The sequence below is a fragment of the Scyliorhinus canicula genome, chromosome 6, assembly GCF_902713615.1.
Source record: "Scyliorhinus canicula chromosome 6, sScyCan1.1, whole genome shotgun sequence".
NCBI lineage: Eukaryota > Metazoa > Chordata > Chondrichthyes > Carcharhiniformes > Scyliorhinidae > Scyliorhinus > Scyliorhinus canicula.
Genome location: NC_052151.1, coordinates 6,076,592 through 6,096,066, shown reverse-complemented (window position 1 = coordinate 6,096,066; position 19,475 = coordinate 6,076,592). Strand labels below are relative to the sequence as shown.

At 48.2% G+C, this 19,475-nt stretch overlaps 1 protein-coding gene and 1 long non-coding RNA gene across 2 annotated transcripts in view; one reads left to right on the top strand and one right to left on the bottom strand.

Moving 5' to 3' along the window:
- The window catches only part of LOC119966969, a 50,336-nt gene that overhangs the window by 9,762 nt on the left and 21,099 nt on the right, over window positions 1-19,475 (bottom strand). The window lies entirely within an intron of this gene.
- On the top strand, window positions 1,722-8,708 carry LOC119966968 (sphingolipid delta(4)-desaturase DES1-like). The gene is made up of 2 exons (XM_038798935.1): window positions 1,722-2,464; window positions 7,823-8,708. Exons 1-2 carry the CDS (start codon window positions 1,748-1,750, stop codon window positions 7,964-7,966), a joined length of 861 nt encoding a protein of 286 aa, XP_038654863.1. The 5' UTR covers window positions 1,722-1,747; the 3' UTR covers window positions 7,967-8,708.

The window sequence follows — 19,475 nt, the reverse complement described above, 5'->3', positions numbered from 1 at the left end:
CTGGCCAAGCAAATCACTGCTAAAGTAGGGAGGAAAAGATCATTCTAATGTGGACTTTTCTAATTTCAGGAAAGCTCTCGATACCAGCAGCGCTAACTTTATCAAGTGAATGATAGAGAGAGATTTTCACCTACAAGCTGCCTCTGGCCTGCAGAGCTGAATTTCACAATTCCGCTTCTCTTCCCTATACCCCTGCAAATGTTTCTTGTATCAAATTGGAATCTGCTTTCATTTAAGCGGTGCATTCCAGATCATGACTTACTGAGTTAAATATATTTCTCTTGCTTTTCCAAGTAATCAATATTCTAATCCACCTCCTGGTGTGGGTGGGAGATGTTTAACACATTGCACTGGTCACAGAAAATTTTAATCTCTAGTTTGCACTTGTAATTAATTCTCCGCATGGAACTGATCGATGACTACTTGGCCTGAATCAGATCAGTTTGTGTAAAAACCATAATTATTTGTTTTCCTGTACTACTCTAATCATTGGTCTTTATTTCCCCCATTAACCTATGAATATCCTGTGGTCTGCTAACGCTCTTCTGAAGGTATAGTAACTAGGAATTGTCCTGTCCCAATTAGTGTCATCGCTCCTCTATTACATTCTTGGCTTGCTCACTTGATATCATCCTTTCCTCTTTGACTCCCACACAGCCTGTTTCTCTGATGTTCGAAAACAGTAGCGGCTGTGTGTAGATAGCTCAGTTCAGTATTTACTCACTCTCCCTTTCACTTTTAGCATCAAACGGAAAAAGGTCTTTAGACTTGATTGTGAAATACCTGCTGACTTGAAATATCACTTTTTGTGCTGTTTTAACTGCTCCATATAATTCATAGCTTTAGCATTGAGCTGAATGATAATTGTCATGTTCATGACTAACTGGTGTAAATGTAATGTCTCCATTTCTAGTTGAAATTAATGAATTAAATCACTTGAATGTCTTGCTGAAGAATCTGTATTCTTAATCTGTCTGTACAATGACTGTCACCTGCTGTAATGTGTTCCTGATTATCTTGCAGGAAATAATGAATTCTGTCATTGAATCCAGAAAATTATTATTTTGTTGTGCCACGGGATTCTTAGTCTCCTGCTCTTATAGCCACTGTATTTACATGGCTAGTCCAGTTCTGTCTTGTCTCTTCCTGTCCCCACCCCTCAAACCCCACATTGATGGTGGGGAATTCTGTGATGGTAACACCACAATGTCAAAGGTGATGGTTTCATTCTCTTGTTAGAGATGGTCATGCCTGCTATTGTGTGGTGCAAATGTTGCATGCTGTCAACTCCTTGTTTGAGCCTGGAATTAAAATCTAGGGATGAAGGAGCAAATCCCATCACTAAAACTCAGCAGTATTAATTGACTACAAGGTTAGGGAAGGGCCTAACAATCCAAATTAGGTGTGAATTTAAAGGTTCCTGGTATAGTCAGTTCTTCCTGTCCCATCAGTTCAGTCCGACTCACCAGTTTTCCTCCTCCCCTGCACATCCAGAAATGCTGCCTTTGATTTGAACCAGAGCCCCTGGATTACTAGGGATAATACCATGCCTCCCAAACAGGAAAAAGTTAATTGAGTGCCAGTGTTACAATTTTCCAAGTACAAGTGGCATTCTCCAATTGAACCCCTTGATTTATGAGTACATTCTTAGTGGCTGATCTGAATATTTGATCCTCTGAGGTTGAATGCTTCACCACTAACTGACTTATTTTGTCTTGCAGCCAAGTATCCTGAGATTAAGTCGTTGATGGGCCCAGATCACAACCTGAAATGGATTGTCACACTGATGGTAGCAGTTCAGCTTTTGGCCTTTTACCTTGTGAAGGACTTGGACTGGAAGTGGGTGATTTTCTGGGCATATGTATTTGGTGGGTGTTTAAACCATTCCATAACACTGGCCATCCATGAAATTTCTCACAATGCCGCCTTTGGGAATAAGCGATCACTGTTGAACCGTTACTTTGGCATGTTTGCAAACCTCCCTGTTGGCTTGCCCTACTCGATCTCCTTCAAGAGGTATCACATGGACCATCACCGCTACATGGGAGGGGATGGTATTGATGTGGACATTCCGACTGAGTTTGAGGGATGGTTTTTCTGCACCAGATTCAGGAAACTGTTTTGGGTCATACTTCAGCCACTCTTCTATGCTGTTCGTCCACTGTGCATCAACCCCAAACCTATCACTTACCTGGAGATATCCAACCTGATTGTTCAGCTAACCTTTAATCTGCTGCTTTATCATTTCTGGGGAATCAAGTCCATTGTGTATATGTTGTCAGGGTCCCTCCTTGGCATGGGCCTACATCCCATCTCTGGGCACTTCATTGCTGAACATTACATGTTTCTGAAGGGCCATGAAACCTATTCTTATTATGGACCCCTCAATCTAATCACCTTCAATGTAGGATATCACAATGAGCACCATGACTTTCCCAGCGTTCCAGGATGCCGGCTTCCTCAAGTGAGTATTTTATACTGTTTTTGTCTCTGATCTAAATGACTTTAGGAGGAATGCACTCTGTAATTGTGAATGGCTTTAAAACATCCTTGTTGACATTCAAATTTTAAACTTGTTCAAACTGCTACTGTTTTCAACCTTGGGTGGGATTCTCTGCCGGCAGGTTCTCCATTTTGCCAGTGCCTGGGGGTTTCCCGATGAGAAACCCCATTGACTGGCCGGCGTAATGGAGAATCCTGTCGGGGCAGAGAATCCAGCCCCTTGTCTCTGATCTACATGGAACATACAGTGCAGAAGGCGGCCATTTGGCCCATCGAGTCTGCACTGACCCACTTAAGGCCTCACCTCCACCCTATCCCTGTAACCCAATAATCCCTCCTACCCTTTTTGGCCACTAAGGGCAATTTATCATGGCCCATCCACCTAACCTGCACGTCTTTGGACTGTGGGAGGAAACCGGAGCAAACCCACACAGACACTGGGGGAATGTGCAGACTCTGCACCGACAGTGACCCAGTGGGGAATTTAACCTGGGACCCTGGTGCTGTGAAGCCAGAGTGCTATCCACTTGTGCTACCGTGCTGCTCTTTCCTTACTGACTCCTGAAAGTACACTCCGCAGTTCCTGGACAAATACAATGGCTACAGTCACCTGATCTGAAAGGTTATAGCAGAACGTACAGCTGGTTCCCTGGGACTCTTACCTCACCACCTGCTTTTTCTGGTGTATATTTGGATACAAAAAGCTTGTGGCCATATGGTAGATTGAGGAGTGCATAGACGGCAAGGAGATTGCAATTCACTGGTCAGTGGACAGGAATTAGAGTTCAACACTGCAGTGTAGCATTTGGGAGATCAAAGGGAAAAGGAATAGAGACATGGAAGAATACTAAGGAAGTGAAACCTTGGTGCAAGTCCACAGCTCCTGAACATAGCTGGATAGGTGGCTATGGCTTCAGTGCTACATGCAGTTCTGCTAATGTACAGGAAGGATTAAAAGAAAGATTGGAAAGACAGGTAAGTAGAGGAGGCTGAAGGGAGGGGCCTACATAGTGGATTGGAAGGATCCAAATTATTGAAGCGAGGTGCCTGAGGGGGCATAAATTGAGATGAGAAACTTCAGCAATAGGGCAGCACGGTAGCATGGTGGTTAGCATCAATGCTTCACAGCTCCATGGTCCCAGGTTCGATTCCCGGCTGGGTCACTCTCTGTGCGGAGTCTGCACGTCCTCCCAGTGTGTGCGTGGGTTTCCTCCGGGTGCTCTGGTTTCCTCCCACAGTCCAAAGATGTGCGGGTTAGGTGGATTGGCCAGGCTAAATTGCCCTTAGTGTCCCAAAAAATAAGGTTAATGGGGGTTGTTGGGTTACTGGTATAGGGTGGATACGGGATACGTGGGCTTGAGTAGGGTGATCATTGCTCGGCACAACATCGAGGGCCGAAGGGCCTGTTCTGTGCTGTACTGTTCTTTAAAAAAAAAAACAACAAAATTCCTAAAGGGGCAACTTAGTGTGGCCAATCCAGCTACCCTGCACATCTTTGGGTTGCAGGGATAAGACCCATGCAGAGATGGACTGGTTGTACATGTTGTTCATTGAAAGGAACAACAGGCTGCTGTAACCATGTCTGTCCTGGCTCTCCCAGTGATGGGCACACTGGCAGGTGTTCCTTGTTGCGTCAGACACACTCTCTCATCAATGCATCAAATAATGGGGGTTCCTTCTAAAACAATTCATATTGTGTACTTTAATTGTAGCTGCTGAGTGTTCATGGCTCCTGACACTTGCTCAACCTGTATATCAACCACTGTACAAACAAACTACTGTTGGTACAGGACTGGAAATTGGACAGGCAGAATGTGCTAGCTTAATCTTCAGCCTTGACTTAACTGGTAGAGTCCAATAAGCTATCTTGACAATTAGTACAGAATATTGCCCCAGTAGATCTGCTATAGCCAATCCCAGAGTTGCCCACATGATCAAATTAGTTTGCTGCTGAAATTAGTTCTTGAACTCTTTTTTTTATGTACGGAGTATGGGAGATTGTAGGAATATGGTTTTGAGTTGGCTGTAGAGTGAGACACTGGTCGGCAAGTTGTTCTCATGTTTTTGTGCAAGTATTGAAATTTCCCTGGATGTTTAAACACTAAATTGTATCTTTTGTTATAAAACCATAAATGCCTTAATGAAATGTTTGTTTTAATTGCCCTAAGTGAGACATAAGACGAGATACAGGAGCAGAATTAGGCCATTTGGCCCATCAAGTTTGCTCTGCCATTTGATCATGGAGTATCCAATTAAGGGTTAATTTAACATGGGCAATCCACCTACCCTGCACTTCTGGGAACAAAAAGTACAGCACAGGAACAGGCCCTTCAGCCCTCCAAGCCTGTGCCGACCATGCTGCCCATCTGAACTAAAATCTTCTAAACTTCCTGGGTCCGTATCCCTCTATTCCCATCCTATTCATGTATTTGTCAAGACACCCCTTTAAACGTCACTTCGTCCCTGCTTCCACCACCTCCTCTGGCAGTGGGTTCCAGGCACCCACTACCCTCCGTGTATTTTATTTAAAAAAAAAAACTTGCCTTGTACATCTGTAAACCTTGCCCCTATGCCCCCTAGTAATTGACCCCTCTACCCTGGGGAACAGCCTCTGACTATCCACTCTGTCTATGCCCCTCACAATTTTGTAGACCTCTATCAGGTCTCCCCTTGTCGTTCCAGTGAGAACAAACCCAGTTTATTCAACCTCTCCTCATAGCTAATGCCCTCCATACCAGGCAACATCCTGGTAAATCTCCTCTGCACCCTCTCTAAAGCCTCCACATCCTTCTGGTAGTGTGGCGACAAGAATTGAACACTATACTCCCAAGTGTGGCTTAATTTAGGTTCTCCACAGCTGCAACACATGACTTGCCAATTTTTATACTCTATGTCCGGGCCAATGAAGGCAAGCATGCTGTATGCCTTCTCCCCCTGTGCTGCCCCTTTCAGTCACCTGTGGACCTGTACACCTAGATCTTTGACTTTCAATACTCTTGAGGGTTCTACCATTCACTGTATATTCCCTACCTGTATTAGACCTTCCAAAATGCATTACCTCACACATTTGTCTGGATTAAACTCCATCTGCCATCACCCAAGTCTCCAAACAATCTAAATCCTGCTGTACCTTGGACAGTCCTCATCGCTATCTGCAATTCCACCAACCTTTGTCGTCTGCAAACTTACTAATCAGACCAGTTACATTTTCCTCAATCATTGATCTATACTACGAACAGCAAAGGTCCCAGCACTGATTCCTGTGAAACACCACTAGTCACAGCCCTCCAATCAGAAAAGCACCCTTCCATTGCTACTCTCTGCCTTCTATGACCGAGCCAGTTCTGTATCCACCTTGCCAGCTCACCCCTGATCCGTGTGACTTCACCTTTTGTACCAGTCTGCCATGAGGGACCTTGTCAAAGGTCTTACTGAAGTCCATGTAGACAACATCCACTGCCCTACCTGCATCAACCATCTTTGTGACCTCCTCAAACTCTTATCCTCAAACTCTTATCAAGTTAGTGAGACATGACCTCCCCCTCAACACTGTGCTACCTCTCGCTAATACGTCCACTTGCTTCCAAATGGGAGTAGATCCTGTCTCGAAGAATTCTCTCCAGTAATTTAGGGGCAGCACGGTAGCATGGTGGTTAGCATAAATGCTTCACAGCTCCAGGGTCCCAGGTTCGATTCCCGGCTGGGTCACTGTCTGTGCGGAGTCTGCACGTCCTCCCCGTGTGTGCGTGGGTTTCCTCCGGGTGCTCCGGTTTCCTCCCACAGTCCAAAGATGTGCGGGTTAGGTGGATTGGCCATGCTAAATTGCCCGTAGTGTCCTAAAAAGTAAGGTTAAGGGGGGGTTGTTGGGTTACGGGTATAGGGTGGATATGTGGGTTTGAGTAGGGTGATCATTGCTCGGCACAACATCGAGGGCCGAAGGGCCTGTTCTGTGCTGTACTGTTCTATGTTCTATAATTTCCTGACCACTGACGTAAGGCTCACCGGCCTGTAGTTCCCTGATTATCCTTGCTACTCTAAAACAAAGGAACAACATTGTCTTCAGGTGATGTACTGGAGAACGGCCAGTGAGGATCCAAAGAATCTGTCAAGGCCGTGGCAATTTCCCCTCGAGCCTCCTTCAGTATTCTAGGATAGATCCCATCAGACCATGGGATCCACCTTAATATTTTTCAAGACTCCCCAACACCTCTTTGGATCTCAATGTGACCCAGGCTATCTACACTTTTCTCTTCTCCAGACTCAACATCCACCAATTCCTTCTCGTTGGTGAATACTGATGCGAAGTGTTCATTTAGTACCTTGCCCATGGCCTCTGGCGCCACACATAGATTCCCTCCCCTATCCTTCAGTGGGCTACCCTTTTGCTTTTTATGTACATGTAAAAAGCCTTGGGATTGACACATGCCTCCTTTTTCTTTTTGACGAGACTCTCAATATCTCTCATTATCCAAGGTTCCTGAAATGTTGCCATATTTATCTTCCTCACCGGAACATGCTGGTCCTGAGTTCCTTTCATAAGAACATAAGAACTAGGAGCAGGAGTAGGCCATCTGGCCCCTCGAGCCTGCTCTGCCATTCAATTAGATCATGGCTGATATTTTGTGGACTCAGCTCCACTTTCCGGCCCGAACACCATAACCCTTAATTCTTCAAAAAACTATCTATCTTTACCTTAAAAACATGTAATGAAGGAGCCTCAACTGCTTCACTGGGCAAGGAATTCCATAGATTCACAACCCTTTGGGTGAAGAAGTTCCTCCTAAACTCAGTCCTAAATCTACTTCCCCTTATTTTGAGGCTATGTCCCCTAGTTCTGCTGTCACCCGCCAGTGGAAACAACCTGCCCGCATCTATCCTATCTATTCCCTTCATAATTTTAAATGTTTCTATAAGATCCCCCCCCTCATCCTTCTAAATTCCAATGAGTACAGTCCCAGTCTACTCAACCTCTCCTCATAATCCAACCCCTTCAGCTCTGGGATTAACCGAGTAAATCTCCTCTGCACACCCTCCAGTGCCAGTACGTCCTTTCTCAAGTAAGGAGACCAAAACTGAACAACTGGCATTTGAAAGCCTCCCACCTGTCAGATGTCGATTTTACCCTCAAACATCCGCCCTTAATCTAGGTTCAGTTCCTGCCTTACATTATATCCAATTAAGGGGCAATTTAGCATGGCCAATCCACCTAGCCTGCACATCTTTGGGTTGTGGGGGTGAGACCCCAAGAATAGGTCAAGTTAATGTTCAAGATATCACTTTGCTGTGTTCATCTTAACAAATGACTGTGTCCCTGTTTTAGGTGAAGAAGATAGCTGCCGATTATTATGACCAGCTGCCACAGTACTCTTCCTGGGTGAGAGTACTGTATGACTTCATCATGGATGATACCATCAGTCCATACTCTCGTATTAAGAGAACTGTGAAAGATGCCAAACAAGATTAGGTGGAATGAATTTGGGATTGACTGACTAAACTAGCTTGCCTTACTTCAGTGTTTAAAGTTGTTTTTACAGATCTTGTATTTTCAAAGTGTGTTGTATTAAAATTGACTTTGTATAAACTATATAATGTCTACTAGAAAAGATTAGTAAATTTCAAAAGTGGTGAGTCAGCAAGTAAGATGTTGTCTCTGTCAATTAAGATTTATTGTTTGCTAAACTGGTTTCACTTTTATTGCACCTATATCTTATCCATCTGCCTTGCGATCAATTATGTTACTCTATCCCACTTAAAAGCACGTAACCCCAAATTTTCTCCACTTTGTACCCCTCACTTTAGCCTATCCCAGGTAACTACAGAATTAATGGGGGAAGAAACTGGCCAGGTGTCTAGCCTGGGTGGCTCTGTCCTCAATGCTTCAGCTGGAGCACCTTTCTTCTCTCAAGGAAGCTGGTGTTGATGACTAAACTAATGGTCAAAGTACAGCTAATAGTTCCACATAGGCTGAAGTTTAATGACTCATCCTCTGAACTTTATCCAAGTTTGCTGACTCTCCTCTTTCTGCATATCAGTTAGTCTGGGACTAAAGGTTTGTGTAAAACAGGACTTTGCTTCTGTTCATTGATGTTGTGAAGCCACCTCGAGCTGCTCTTAACTGTCATGTTGACTTATTATGGTTACAACTGTTAATATGAAATGAAAATAATATAAAATGACCTTTGTCTGAAATGTCTGTGTAACCCTGATCCATGATTTTGAGTCCTCATTTCCTGCGCAACACTACAGACTACATGCATGGTAATGATGCTACTTAAACAGCAGTCCTCCTGAGGTGAGGGAACTTTCACAGACCCTTATCAGTTTGGATACTGTTTTTTTTTCCAGCATTTTGTTTTCAAAAGAAAAATGGCAAACTGCTACATTTTTTGGCAATAGATTGGGCTGATCTGTAATACTTTTATATAGACCTCCAGGCTCTGGGTGTTTGCTAATACAACCTCTTGTATTACAGATGCAGCACCAGTTAATTTGGGAGCAGAAATGACCTGGGCACCCTGCTCTGGCCACCCTCAGCAGAGTGGGGGGGGGGAGAACCCTGCTCTGGCCACCCTCACAGCAGAGCGGTGGGCTAGGGGGGGGAACCCTGCTCTGCCACCCTCTCAGCAGAGTGGTGGGCTGGGGGGGAACCCTGCTCTGCCACCCTCAGCAGGGGGGGGGGGGGGGGAGACCCCTGCTCTGGCCACCCTCTCACCAGAGCGGTGGGCTGGGGGGGGGGAGAACCCTGCTCTGCCACCCTCTCACCAGAGCGGTGGGCTGGGGGGGAGAACCCTGCTCTGCCACCCTCTCACCAGAGCGGTGGGCTGGGGGGGGGAACCCTGCTCTACCACCCTCTCAGCAGAGTGGGCTGGGGGGGGGGGGGGGGGGAGAACCCTGCTCTGCCACCCTCTCAGCAGGGGGGGGTGGGAGAACCCTGCTCTGGCCACCCCCTCAGCAGAGTGGTGGGCTGGGGGGGGGGGGGGGGGGAGAACCCTGCTCTGGCCACCCTCAGCAGAGCGGTGGGGGAAACCCTGCTCTGGCCACCCTCACAGCAGAGTGGTGGGCTGGGGGGGGGAGAAACCCTGCTCTGCCACCCTCTCAGCAGAGTGGTGGGCTGGGGGGGGGAACCCTGCTCTGCCACCCTCAGCAGAGTGGGGGGGGGGGGAGAACCCTGCTCTGGCCACCCTCACAGCGGGGGTGGGGGGGAGAACCCTGCTCTGGCCACCCTCACAGCAGAGCGGTGGGCTGGGGGGGGGAACCCTGCTCTGCCACCCTCAGCAGAGGGGGGGGGGGGGGAGAACCCTGCTCTGGCCACCCTCACAGCAGAGTGGTGGGCTGGGGGGGGGGGGGGGGGGACCCTGCTCTGGCCACCCTCTCAGCAGAGCGGTGGGCTGGGGGGGGGAACCCTGCTCTGCCACCCTCAGCAGAGTGGGGGGGGGGGGGGGGGGGGAGAACCCTGCTCTGGCCACCCTCACAGCAGAGTGGTGGGCTTGGGGGGGGGGGGGGGACCCTGCTCTGGCCACCCTCTCAGCAGAGCGGTGGGGGAACCCTGCTCTGGCCACCCTCACAGCAGAGTGGTGGGCTGGGAGGGGGGGGGGGGGGGGGGGGGGGGAGAAACCCTGCTCTGCCACCCTCAGCAGAGCGGTGGGCTGGGGGGGGGAACCCTGCTCTGCCACCCTCTCAGCAGAGTGGGCTGGGGGGGGGGGGGGGGGGGGGAGAACCCTGCTCTGCCACCCTCTCAGCAGGGGTGGGGTGGGAGAACCCTGCTCTGGCCACCCCCTCAGCAGAGTGGTGGGCTGGGGGGGGGGGGGGGGAGAACCCTGCTCTGGCCACCCTCAGCAGAGCGGTGGGCTGGGGGGGGAACCCTGCTCTGCCACCCTCAGCAGAGTGGGGGGGGGGGGGGGGAGAACCCTGCTCTGGCCACCCTCACAGCGGGGGTGGGGGGGGGGGGGGGGGGAGAACCCTGCTCTGGCCACCCTCACAGCAGAGCGGTGGGGGAAACCCTGCTCTGGCCACCCTCACAGCAGAGTGGTGGGCTGGGGGGGGGGGAGAAACCCTGCTCTGCCACCCTCTCAGCAGAGCGGTGGGCTGGGGGGGGAACCCTGCTCTGCCACCCTCTCAGCAGAGCGGTGGGCTGGGGGGGGAACCCTGCTCTGCCACCCTCTCAGCAGAGTGGTGGGCTGGGGGGGGGAGAAACCCTGCTCTGCCACCCTCTCAGCAGAGCGGTGGGCTGGGGGGGGGAGAAACCCTGCTCTGGCCACCCTCTCAGCAGAGCAGTGGGGCGGGGGGGGGGGGGGGGGGGGGAAGAACCCTGCTCTTCCACCCTTGCAGCAGAGCGGTGGGGGAACTCTGCTCTGCCACCCTTGCAGCAGAGCAGTGGGGCGGGGGGGGAAACCCTGCTCTGGCCACCCTCTCAGCAGAGTGGTGGGCTGGGGGGGGGGGGGGGGGGGGGGAACCCTGCTCTGCCACCCTCTCAGCAGAGCGGTGGGCTCAGCCAGAGCAGCAGTGTGCTGTATTCTGGATGAGGAAGCAAACTGAGCTTCCCTCTGATTGTTGGCTGGGATGTAGAACTCGTGACACTTCATGCCACTAATCTGAAAATGAAGAATGCTCTGCCGACCAATATTATCCCTCAGTCAACATCTTATCATTATCACATTGCTGTTTTTGGGAGCTTGTGCACAAAGTAGCTGTTTCCTGTTGCAGCAGTGACTACACTTTCAAAAAATACTCTTGGCTGTAAGCATCTTGGTCTGCTCTGTTTTGGGTGTGTTGGGGTTTGCCTCCAGTGGCTACAGGGGAAGCTGTCCAAGCAGCTGTGAGTTTTACAATGAAATCTGGAGGTGACCTTGCTAGAGTCCTAGTATAGGCCTTTCCTGATTACAGACGATGGTGAGAGGCAGGCAAACTGTAGTGATTGCAGAATGCAATTTGCATTCTGTGGGGAAATGGGAAGTTGTGCAAGTGTCCTCAGTGGAGCCCCAGGTTGCAAGACTCCCAGCTGGAGTCACTGGTGCATCTGCAAGGCTGAGGATTAGTGCATAAGCAGTGTCACCACACCGAAAATACACAGGATGGGTGACACCAGCGTATCTAAGAAGCTAGCAGGAACAGTGACCAAAGGTGGGGTTACAGGGTAAGGATGGAGGTGTGCCTTTGGGTAGGGTGCTCTTTCCAAAGGCTGGTGCAGACTTGATGGGACAAATGGCCTCCTTCAGCTCTGTAAATTCAATGATTCTATGCTGGCTGCTGACTCTATCTGTCACCGTGCTGGCTGCAGTGAGTGAGGCTCCCCTGTCTCATCCCGTGCTGGCTGCAGTGAGTGAGGCTCCCCTGTCTCATCCAATGCCAGCGGCAGTGAGTGAGGCTCCCCTGTCTCATCCAGTGCCAGCGGCAGTGAGGCTCCCCTGTCTCATCCAGTGCCAGCGGTAGTGCGGCTCCCCTGTCTCATCCAGCGGCAGTGCGGCTCCCCTGTCTCATCCAGTGCCAGCGGCAGTGAGGCTCCCCTGTCTCCTCCCGTGCCAGCGGCAGTGAGGCTCCCCTGTCTCCTCCCGTGCCAGCGGCAGTGAGGCTCCCCTGTCTCATCCAGTGCCAGCGGCAGTGAGGCTCGGGCTATGAAGTGTTTTATTCCAAACTTGTATAAAAGGTTACAAAACATTCGGAGTTACTCCCCAACACAACTATACAGCTTGTACAAATCCCCCCTCCCTGGCATCAACTCCAACACGGACACAAATGCCCCCACCTTGCCTCGAAGCCCTCTGCTGGACCCCCTAATTTGTATTTGATCCTATCTAACTGAAAAAATCGTCACCTGGCCAAGCTGCAACCTCTGGTGGCGTTGTCCATCGTCATTCCAGTACAATTCTTCAGGCAATCTGAGGCAAAGGCCACAAGGCTCTCCGGCTTCTCTGATATCTCTAATATCGCCACGTAAGAGTCTGGCTCAATCTCCACTTAACTGCATGAGGCTTAACCTTGTGGAGGTGGAATTGGCCCTACTGTGCTTCTCTCAATGAATTCCCCCAACCCAGTTCGTCCCCTCATTATTCGTCTGACACACACACACACCTCTTTCTCTCTCTCTCCACCTTGCTGTCTGTGTAACTTCCTCTAGTAATGTGTTGCCTGGGATACCTTGCCGCCATCTCACAGAGAAAGTGTTTAATTTGAAGGAGGTATCCGAGTTCCTGGCCTTCTAAGGTCGTAATGCTGTAGCCTGTCCTTGGTGTAAAAGTGTCTCTTTCTCTCTCCCCAACCTTCCCTTCCACCCCCCTCTCTAGGAATTTGCGTTTTATGCATATGAGGGACATCTCGGTTAGACCAAAATGCTGCCTCATTTAGTTCCATAGTGGAGCTGAGTCCACACGATTAGCCATGATCTAATTGAATGGTGGAGCAGGCTCACGGGGCTAGATTCCCTACTCCTAGTTCTTGTGTTCTTATTCTGTAGTTTTGATTTATAGATCCTTGGGTTCTTATTTCCCAACCCCACACACAGCTGCACAAATGCCATGATCATTTGAAAATGAAATGAAAATCGCTTATTGTCACGAGTAGGCTTCAAATGGAGTTACTGTGAAAAGCCCCTAGTCGCCACATTCTGGCACCTGTTCGGGGAGGCTGTTACGGGAATCAAACCGTGCTGCTGGCCTGCTTCCAAAGCCAGCAATTTAGCCCTGTGCTAAACAGCCCGTTTACATTGTTTACGTTGTGGACAAAGGCCTTGGGGATTAAGATCGGTGTGTATCTAAACAGGAAGAGGAACCTCTGTTCATCTTGATCATCTGCTGCATTCTCCTCCCTGCCACGGTACACTGGAGTGAATCCCATCTCTGCAGGTCCTTTTTAGCTTCCTCCACCAGATTGATTCCATTTGTGGATCCTGTGTCCAGTCATGGGCGATCTGTATCCCCAGATAGTGGAATTTGTTTTGGGCTATTTTGAATGGTAGTCCCTCCAGTTCTCTCCCTCCCCTGTGCGGGTTCACCAGGAATGCCTCACTCTGGCCCAGGTTGAGTTTGCTGCTTGAGAAGGCTCCAAACTCTTCCAGGAGCTTCTTGATTGCTTTTGGGCTGTTCTGTGGGTCCGAAGCGTAGAGGAGCAGACCATCCGCCTAGAGTGAAACTTTGTCCCATCTTTGGGTACCCGTTCAGATTTTCAGGTCTCGCAGAGCGATCACCAGTGGTTCAATTGCCAGGGCCTGCTTTGTGCCTCTGTACAGCTGGAAGTATTCGAACCTGGTGGTGTTGGTCCGAACGCTCGCCTTGGGTGCATTGTACAGGATTTTCACCAGGTGAACCCCGATCAAGGCTTAAACCTCCAGTACTTCAAAGAGGCACTTGGCTCTGTTGAAGGCCTTTTCTGTGTCCAGGGAGACGATCACCTCTGGTGTTCTATAGCCAGATGGGATTATTATTACATTCAGCAGCCTCCTGCTGTTCAGTTAGCTGTCTACCTGTAAAACCTGTCTGGTGTAACCACCTCCAGTACGCAGTTCTCCAGTCTCTTGGCCAGGATCTTAGTGTCTACATTGAGCAGCGACATGGGACTGTATGATTCGCAATCAGTCGGGTCTTTGTCTTTTTTGGGTATCAGTGATATCTTGGCCTGTGTTAGCATAGGAGACAGCAGGGTTTCCCGCGCGAGTGAGTCTGCAAACAACCCTTAGGTGTGGGGCCAAGGCTGGTGTGAATTATTTATACAGGTCCGGCGCCTTCCCTGCCTGCATGGAGCTGATGCTCCCCATGATCTCTCCCTGGGTAGGACTATCCAATTCATTTTTTCCCACTGCACCACGGTGCTTCCCCCACACAAACATATAACAATGTCTATGAGTCTCTGATGAAAAATGAAAATTGCTTATTGTCACAAGTAGGCTTCAATGAAGTTACTGTGAAAAGCCCCTAGTCGCCACATTCCGGCGCCTGTCTGGAGAGGCTGGTACGGGAATTGAACCGTGCTGCTGGCCTGCTTTAAAAGCCAGTGATTTAGCCCAGTGAGCTAAACCAGCCCCTGACGATTCTGCCTCCTCCAACACTCTTTTTAAAGCACCGATTATGCCTGCTTGAATTGTTCCTTTTTTTTGCCAGGACTGCCCCAATGTCCTGATCGCTCCGGATTCTACGATCTTCCCATATGCTCGCCTTCGTCTGTCTAGCCCACCACAGGATCCTCTCATGGTCCTGGTATCGGTGCAGCTTCGCTATGATCACTCTCGGCTGCTCCCCCGCCTGAGCGACCTGTGTGCCCTGTCGAATTCTGGGGGTGGGGGTTGATGAATCTGTCGCTCCTGACTAAGATGCCAGCATTTGGCCGATGTAGTCTGTCAGATGCTTGCTGTAGTCTGTCAGATGCTTGCCCTCGATGCCTTCCGGCAGGCCCATGATCTGTACGTTCTGCCTGTTTTCCTGGTCCTTGACTTTCCCCTTCAAGCTCCCCTGGGCCGCCACCAACCTTTTCACCTCTGCCTCCAGAGTGATGATCCTGTCACTCTGGTCAGTCAAGGCTCTCGCTCCTGCACCTCCACTTTCCCGGTCCGTCAATCGATCGTTGTAGGGAGACCATCGCCTCCGTCACTGCCATCTTCACTGCCACCTGGATCTCTACTCTAAACGCCTCCTTCATGGTGGCCAGCTCCTCCTTTAGGAAGGTCCTCCATCCATCTCCTGGTGGCGAGGGTTGGCTGATAGAGAGGACCCAGGGGGTGAAGAGGGAAACATGGGACGTTTTTTAGATGAACTGGAGTTTCCAGAGTTGGAGGAAGAGAAGAGGCGGGCGCTAAAGGAACCATAAGACATAGGAGTAGAATTAGGCCACTCGACCCATCGAGTCTGCTCCGCCATTCAATCATGGCTGATATTTTCTCATCCCCATTCTCCTGCTTTCTCCCCATAACCCTTCATCCCCTTATTAATGAAGAACCTATCTATCTCTGTCTTAAAGACACTCAGTGATTTGGCCTCTACAGCCTTCTGCGGCAAAGAGTTCCACAGATTCACCACCCTCTGAAGAAACTCTCCTCATTACTTTAAATTTAGAGTACCCAATTAATTTTTTCCAATTAAGGGAAATTTAGCGTGGCCAATCCACCCACCCTGCACATCTTTTGGGTTGTGGGGGCAAAACCCACGCAAACACGGGGAGAATGTGCAAACTCCACATGGACAGTGACCCAGAGCTGCGATCTGACCTGGGACCTCGGGGCCATGAAGCAACAGTGCTAACCACTGCACTATGCTGCCCTTCCTCATCTCTGTTTTAAAAAAAAATAAATTTAGTGTACCCAATCAGTTTTCCAATTAAGGGGCAATTTAGAGTGGCCAATCCACCTAGCTTGCACGTTTTTGGGTTGTGGGGGCGAAACCCACGCAAACACGGGGAGAATGTGCAAACTCCACACTGACAGTGACCCAGAGCCGGGATCGAACCTGGGACCTCAGCGCCGGGAGGCCGCAGTGCTAACCCACTGTGCCACCGTGCTGCCCCTCCTCATCTCTGTTTTGAAGGATCGTCCTGTTTTTCTAAATTCACCTATATGTTTTAGAATTCCCTTTATACCAAAGAACCTTAAGGGCCAATATTCTAAAAACGGCGACCAGGGAACTCCCTCCCTGACTCCAGTACAGGCCTCTGAGAGTGCTAATCGGGTCAAACTCTCCTTTCAAGTTATCCCCCGGTATAACTCCTACCTTCACTGAAGAATTTTACTTACTTACCCCTTAATGGCATTGATGTCCCGGGTCCTGCGTTCTTAAGGAAGTGAAGTAAGCTAATAACCACTTTTTCAGGTTAAATTATTTTATTATTAACATACTCTTTTTTATCTCATTAAATTAAAAACATTATTTACTTTTTGATGTTGTCTGGTTGGTTGGTGAGGCCTTCAGACTCTCTCTCTCTCTCTTTCACTTTCAAGCCTCCTGGTCATCTCTCCTGGTGCAGTTTTCTCTTTTTCTCCTCTTCTGTCTTCAGTGGCTGCTGCTCCTGCTGCTGGGCCGTCTTCCTTCTGGTCTGGTCTGGTCTGCCGTTGGGCCGCTTCTCTCCTGCTGCTGCTCCTGCTGTCCTTCTTGCTTCTTCGGGTGCCGCTGGTGTTCTGCTGCTGGTGTCTTTGTTTCAGCTGTTCTGATCGGGACCTCTGATAAGGATCGGACTTCGGGTCTTAAAGGGGCAGTCCATCACAATTTTCCAACAACACAAAAGAGATTTTTTAAAACTTTTTTTCTTTTGCCTTTCTCCTGCTGCAGGTTGTAATAACCATTCTGATAGACTGAAATTGCTGCCCACAGTTTCTGTGCCCTTCAGCTGCCACCAACCTCTTGTGGGATCTTTCCCTGCACTCTCCCCGATCAGATGTTGGCAGACCTCTATGTTTCAAATGACACATTCTGTATTTTCCAGAACACCCCGTCTTGACATTTGAAACATTACTATAATTTGGTTTATTGTCCCCCCATCCAATTGTACTAACCTACATCCCTGATCATTGTCATTTGTATGCATATCATAGACCAGTGTCAATACGAGTCTTGTTTTCCATTTCTGATTGGAATGTGGTAATTGTGATATCTTTTACCCCCCACTGATCCCCTAGTCTTATTAATTTAAAATGTTCAATTGATCCTGCTTGTATTCCTAACTTCCCCATTAATGTCTAACATTGTCGTGAATCATGTAAGTCTGCCAACCCCTGGTTTACATGAGAGAACATCTTTCTGACAACGTGTATATTTTTCATTTCAGCATTTACAAAACCGCATTGAACCGTCTCTTTTTTTTTCTTCCCAAACAAATTCTCCCTATTGTTCTATACATAGTAAAATTTTTATCTTATCTTAACACCTTATTCATTACCTAACCAATAGACTGTGTGTTACACTTTACATATTTTCAACTGTTAACAATTTAATATCAATATCGAAACATCGCTTCTTGGCTTTTGGAACAATCATTATTACATACTAACTAACCCTCTATTAAAACATTCACAGTTTAGAAATGCGGATCAAGTTATTTAACGACACACATACCCCCCTTCTCATATATATACAACAGTCCCTATCAATTTACATGAAAATAAAAATTTTTTTCTTATCAACGATTATAGCTCTTCAATGCAATATTGTTTTGTTGCATTGGTAACAATTTTCCCGCCGTAGTATCAAGCTACTGAAATTCTTAACCTATTATCATTGATCATATTGGGGTTCCTCGTCAGTCGCTGCTATCTGCTGCCGAGACCTTAATGATTCCACTGCGTAGTACATACCCCATGGAGACCACAGATCATCCATCAACTAATGTCCAGTTAGAGATGTCTGACCGGGGGTTTCACTGTCCAGTTATAATTTGATATTCTAATTTGCATTTAATTCCCTCAAATTTGTAGCCAATTATATCATTAGTTTCCCCCCAATCCTGTCGAACAGATTCTTCTCTGGAGTGTAGTTCTCTTCCTTCTCGCGAACTGGTTTGTTATTGGAGTGTAGTTCTCTTCCTTCTTGCGACCTGGTTTGTTATTAATTTTTTCCACCTGAAAAAGCAAATGAACAGATCAAGGGTGGAGAGGGCCCTATTCTTTAATTCGGATTATCCCAGAAGTGCCCTCTCCAGGACTTCCGGATTCCTTTTGCCATCATTTCTTTTTGAACTGGTTTATATTCCATATCCTTGATGTAGTCAAGCCTCCTTCTGTCATTGCACCCCTGAGTGAGATTCGAAGAATCTCAAACTCCTCTGATGCTCACTGGGTCGTGTGTTTCAAGCGTGACACAATTTCTTTTGCTCCAGACACCATGCTTCTCTAATTCAATTGTATGTGTACCCAGAATCTGAACAATCTTGTCTTTACATTTTACAGTCTCGCGAATGATTTTCCCCGCAGTCTTAGTTGGTAACTTCACCCAAACTTCGTCTCCTACTTGATAATTCCCAGATTCACTTGGGCCTCCTTGTCCCTGGGGGACAGAGGTTCCAAGGTTGCTATTAAGATCAAATACTATTCTTTCAATGTCTTTATCCCAGCCTTTATTATTCTGATTCTTTATGATCCAATCCTTTACTTTTCTTACAGACCTCTCAGCCATTCCATTACTCTCAGGTGCATATTTCATGGCCCAATTGATTGTTATTCCTCTGTCAGCACAAAAGTTAATAACAGTATTGTTTCTAAAGTGTGGCGCGTTGTCCATTCGGATCGATTCTGGTCTACCTCTGGAGGTCATCATTTCTGCCAATACCCTTTTGGTTGTGGCTCCATTTGCTTTGCTGGTTGCTCTAAGGTCAATTTCTCCCGTGCAGCTATAAGCTTTGACTAAAAAATACAAATTACCTTTGCTGCTTCTGGGAAAAAGTGGTCCTGCATAATCTAATGACCATTCCTGCATTGGTTTCTCAGTTTTTATGCTCCCATATGTTTTATTTCCTCTCTGTCCTCCACAGGCCATACATCTCTCACATTTTCTCCTTACTGCAGTTAAATGTTGTCTCCAATAGGCTATTTTAAGTCCCAACTTCTTCAACTCCCTTGAGACTACAACATGACCCCCATGTCCTGTGGCTTCATGTACTTGCTTAATTATCACTTGATGGTCGGCTGCTGAGTTCCCAAGAGTCCCCAAGATTATTGTCCTAAGTCTGGCTAATTCATCCACTTCCTGATTCCCCTTACACAGTTCCCCAATTCCTTTTGTGTGTGCTTTTTGATGAATTGTCTGGATCTCCATATCGGCTAAAATTTTATCTATCTCTTCCCACTGTTCTTTCTGTTCCAGTAGTTTATTTCTACCGTTCGTCCAACCGTTTAGTTTCCAAAACTCCAAATCTTTCTCCAATCCTTGCTGCACGAAAAAGCTATCGGTTACAACGGTAACTTCCTGCAGCTTTCGCTGGTGACACTCCTTTAACCCTTGCAATACTCCCTCTACCTCTGCTGTCTGAGCTGATCCAATGATTATTCCCTGTTCCTCCACTACTAT

What these genes read in the sequence shown, in the direction of transcription:
- LOC119966968 (XM_038798935.1), top strand. Translation starts at nt 1,748, where the DNA reads ATGGGCCCAGATCACAACCTGAAATGGATTGTCACACTGATGGTAGCA. An exon ending in CAGGATGCCGGCTTCCTCAA is followed by an intron (nt 2,465 to 7,822) that starts GTGAGTATTTTA and finishes TCCCTGTTTTAG; the next exon opens with GTGAAGAAGATAGCTGCCGA.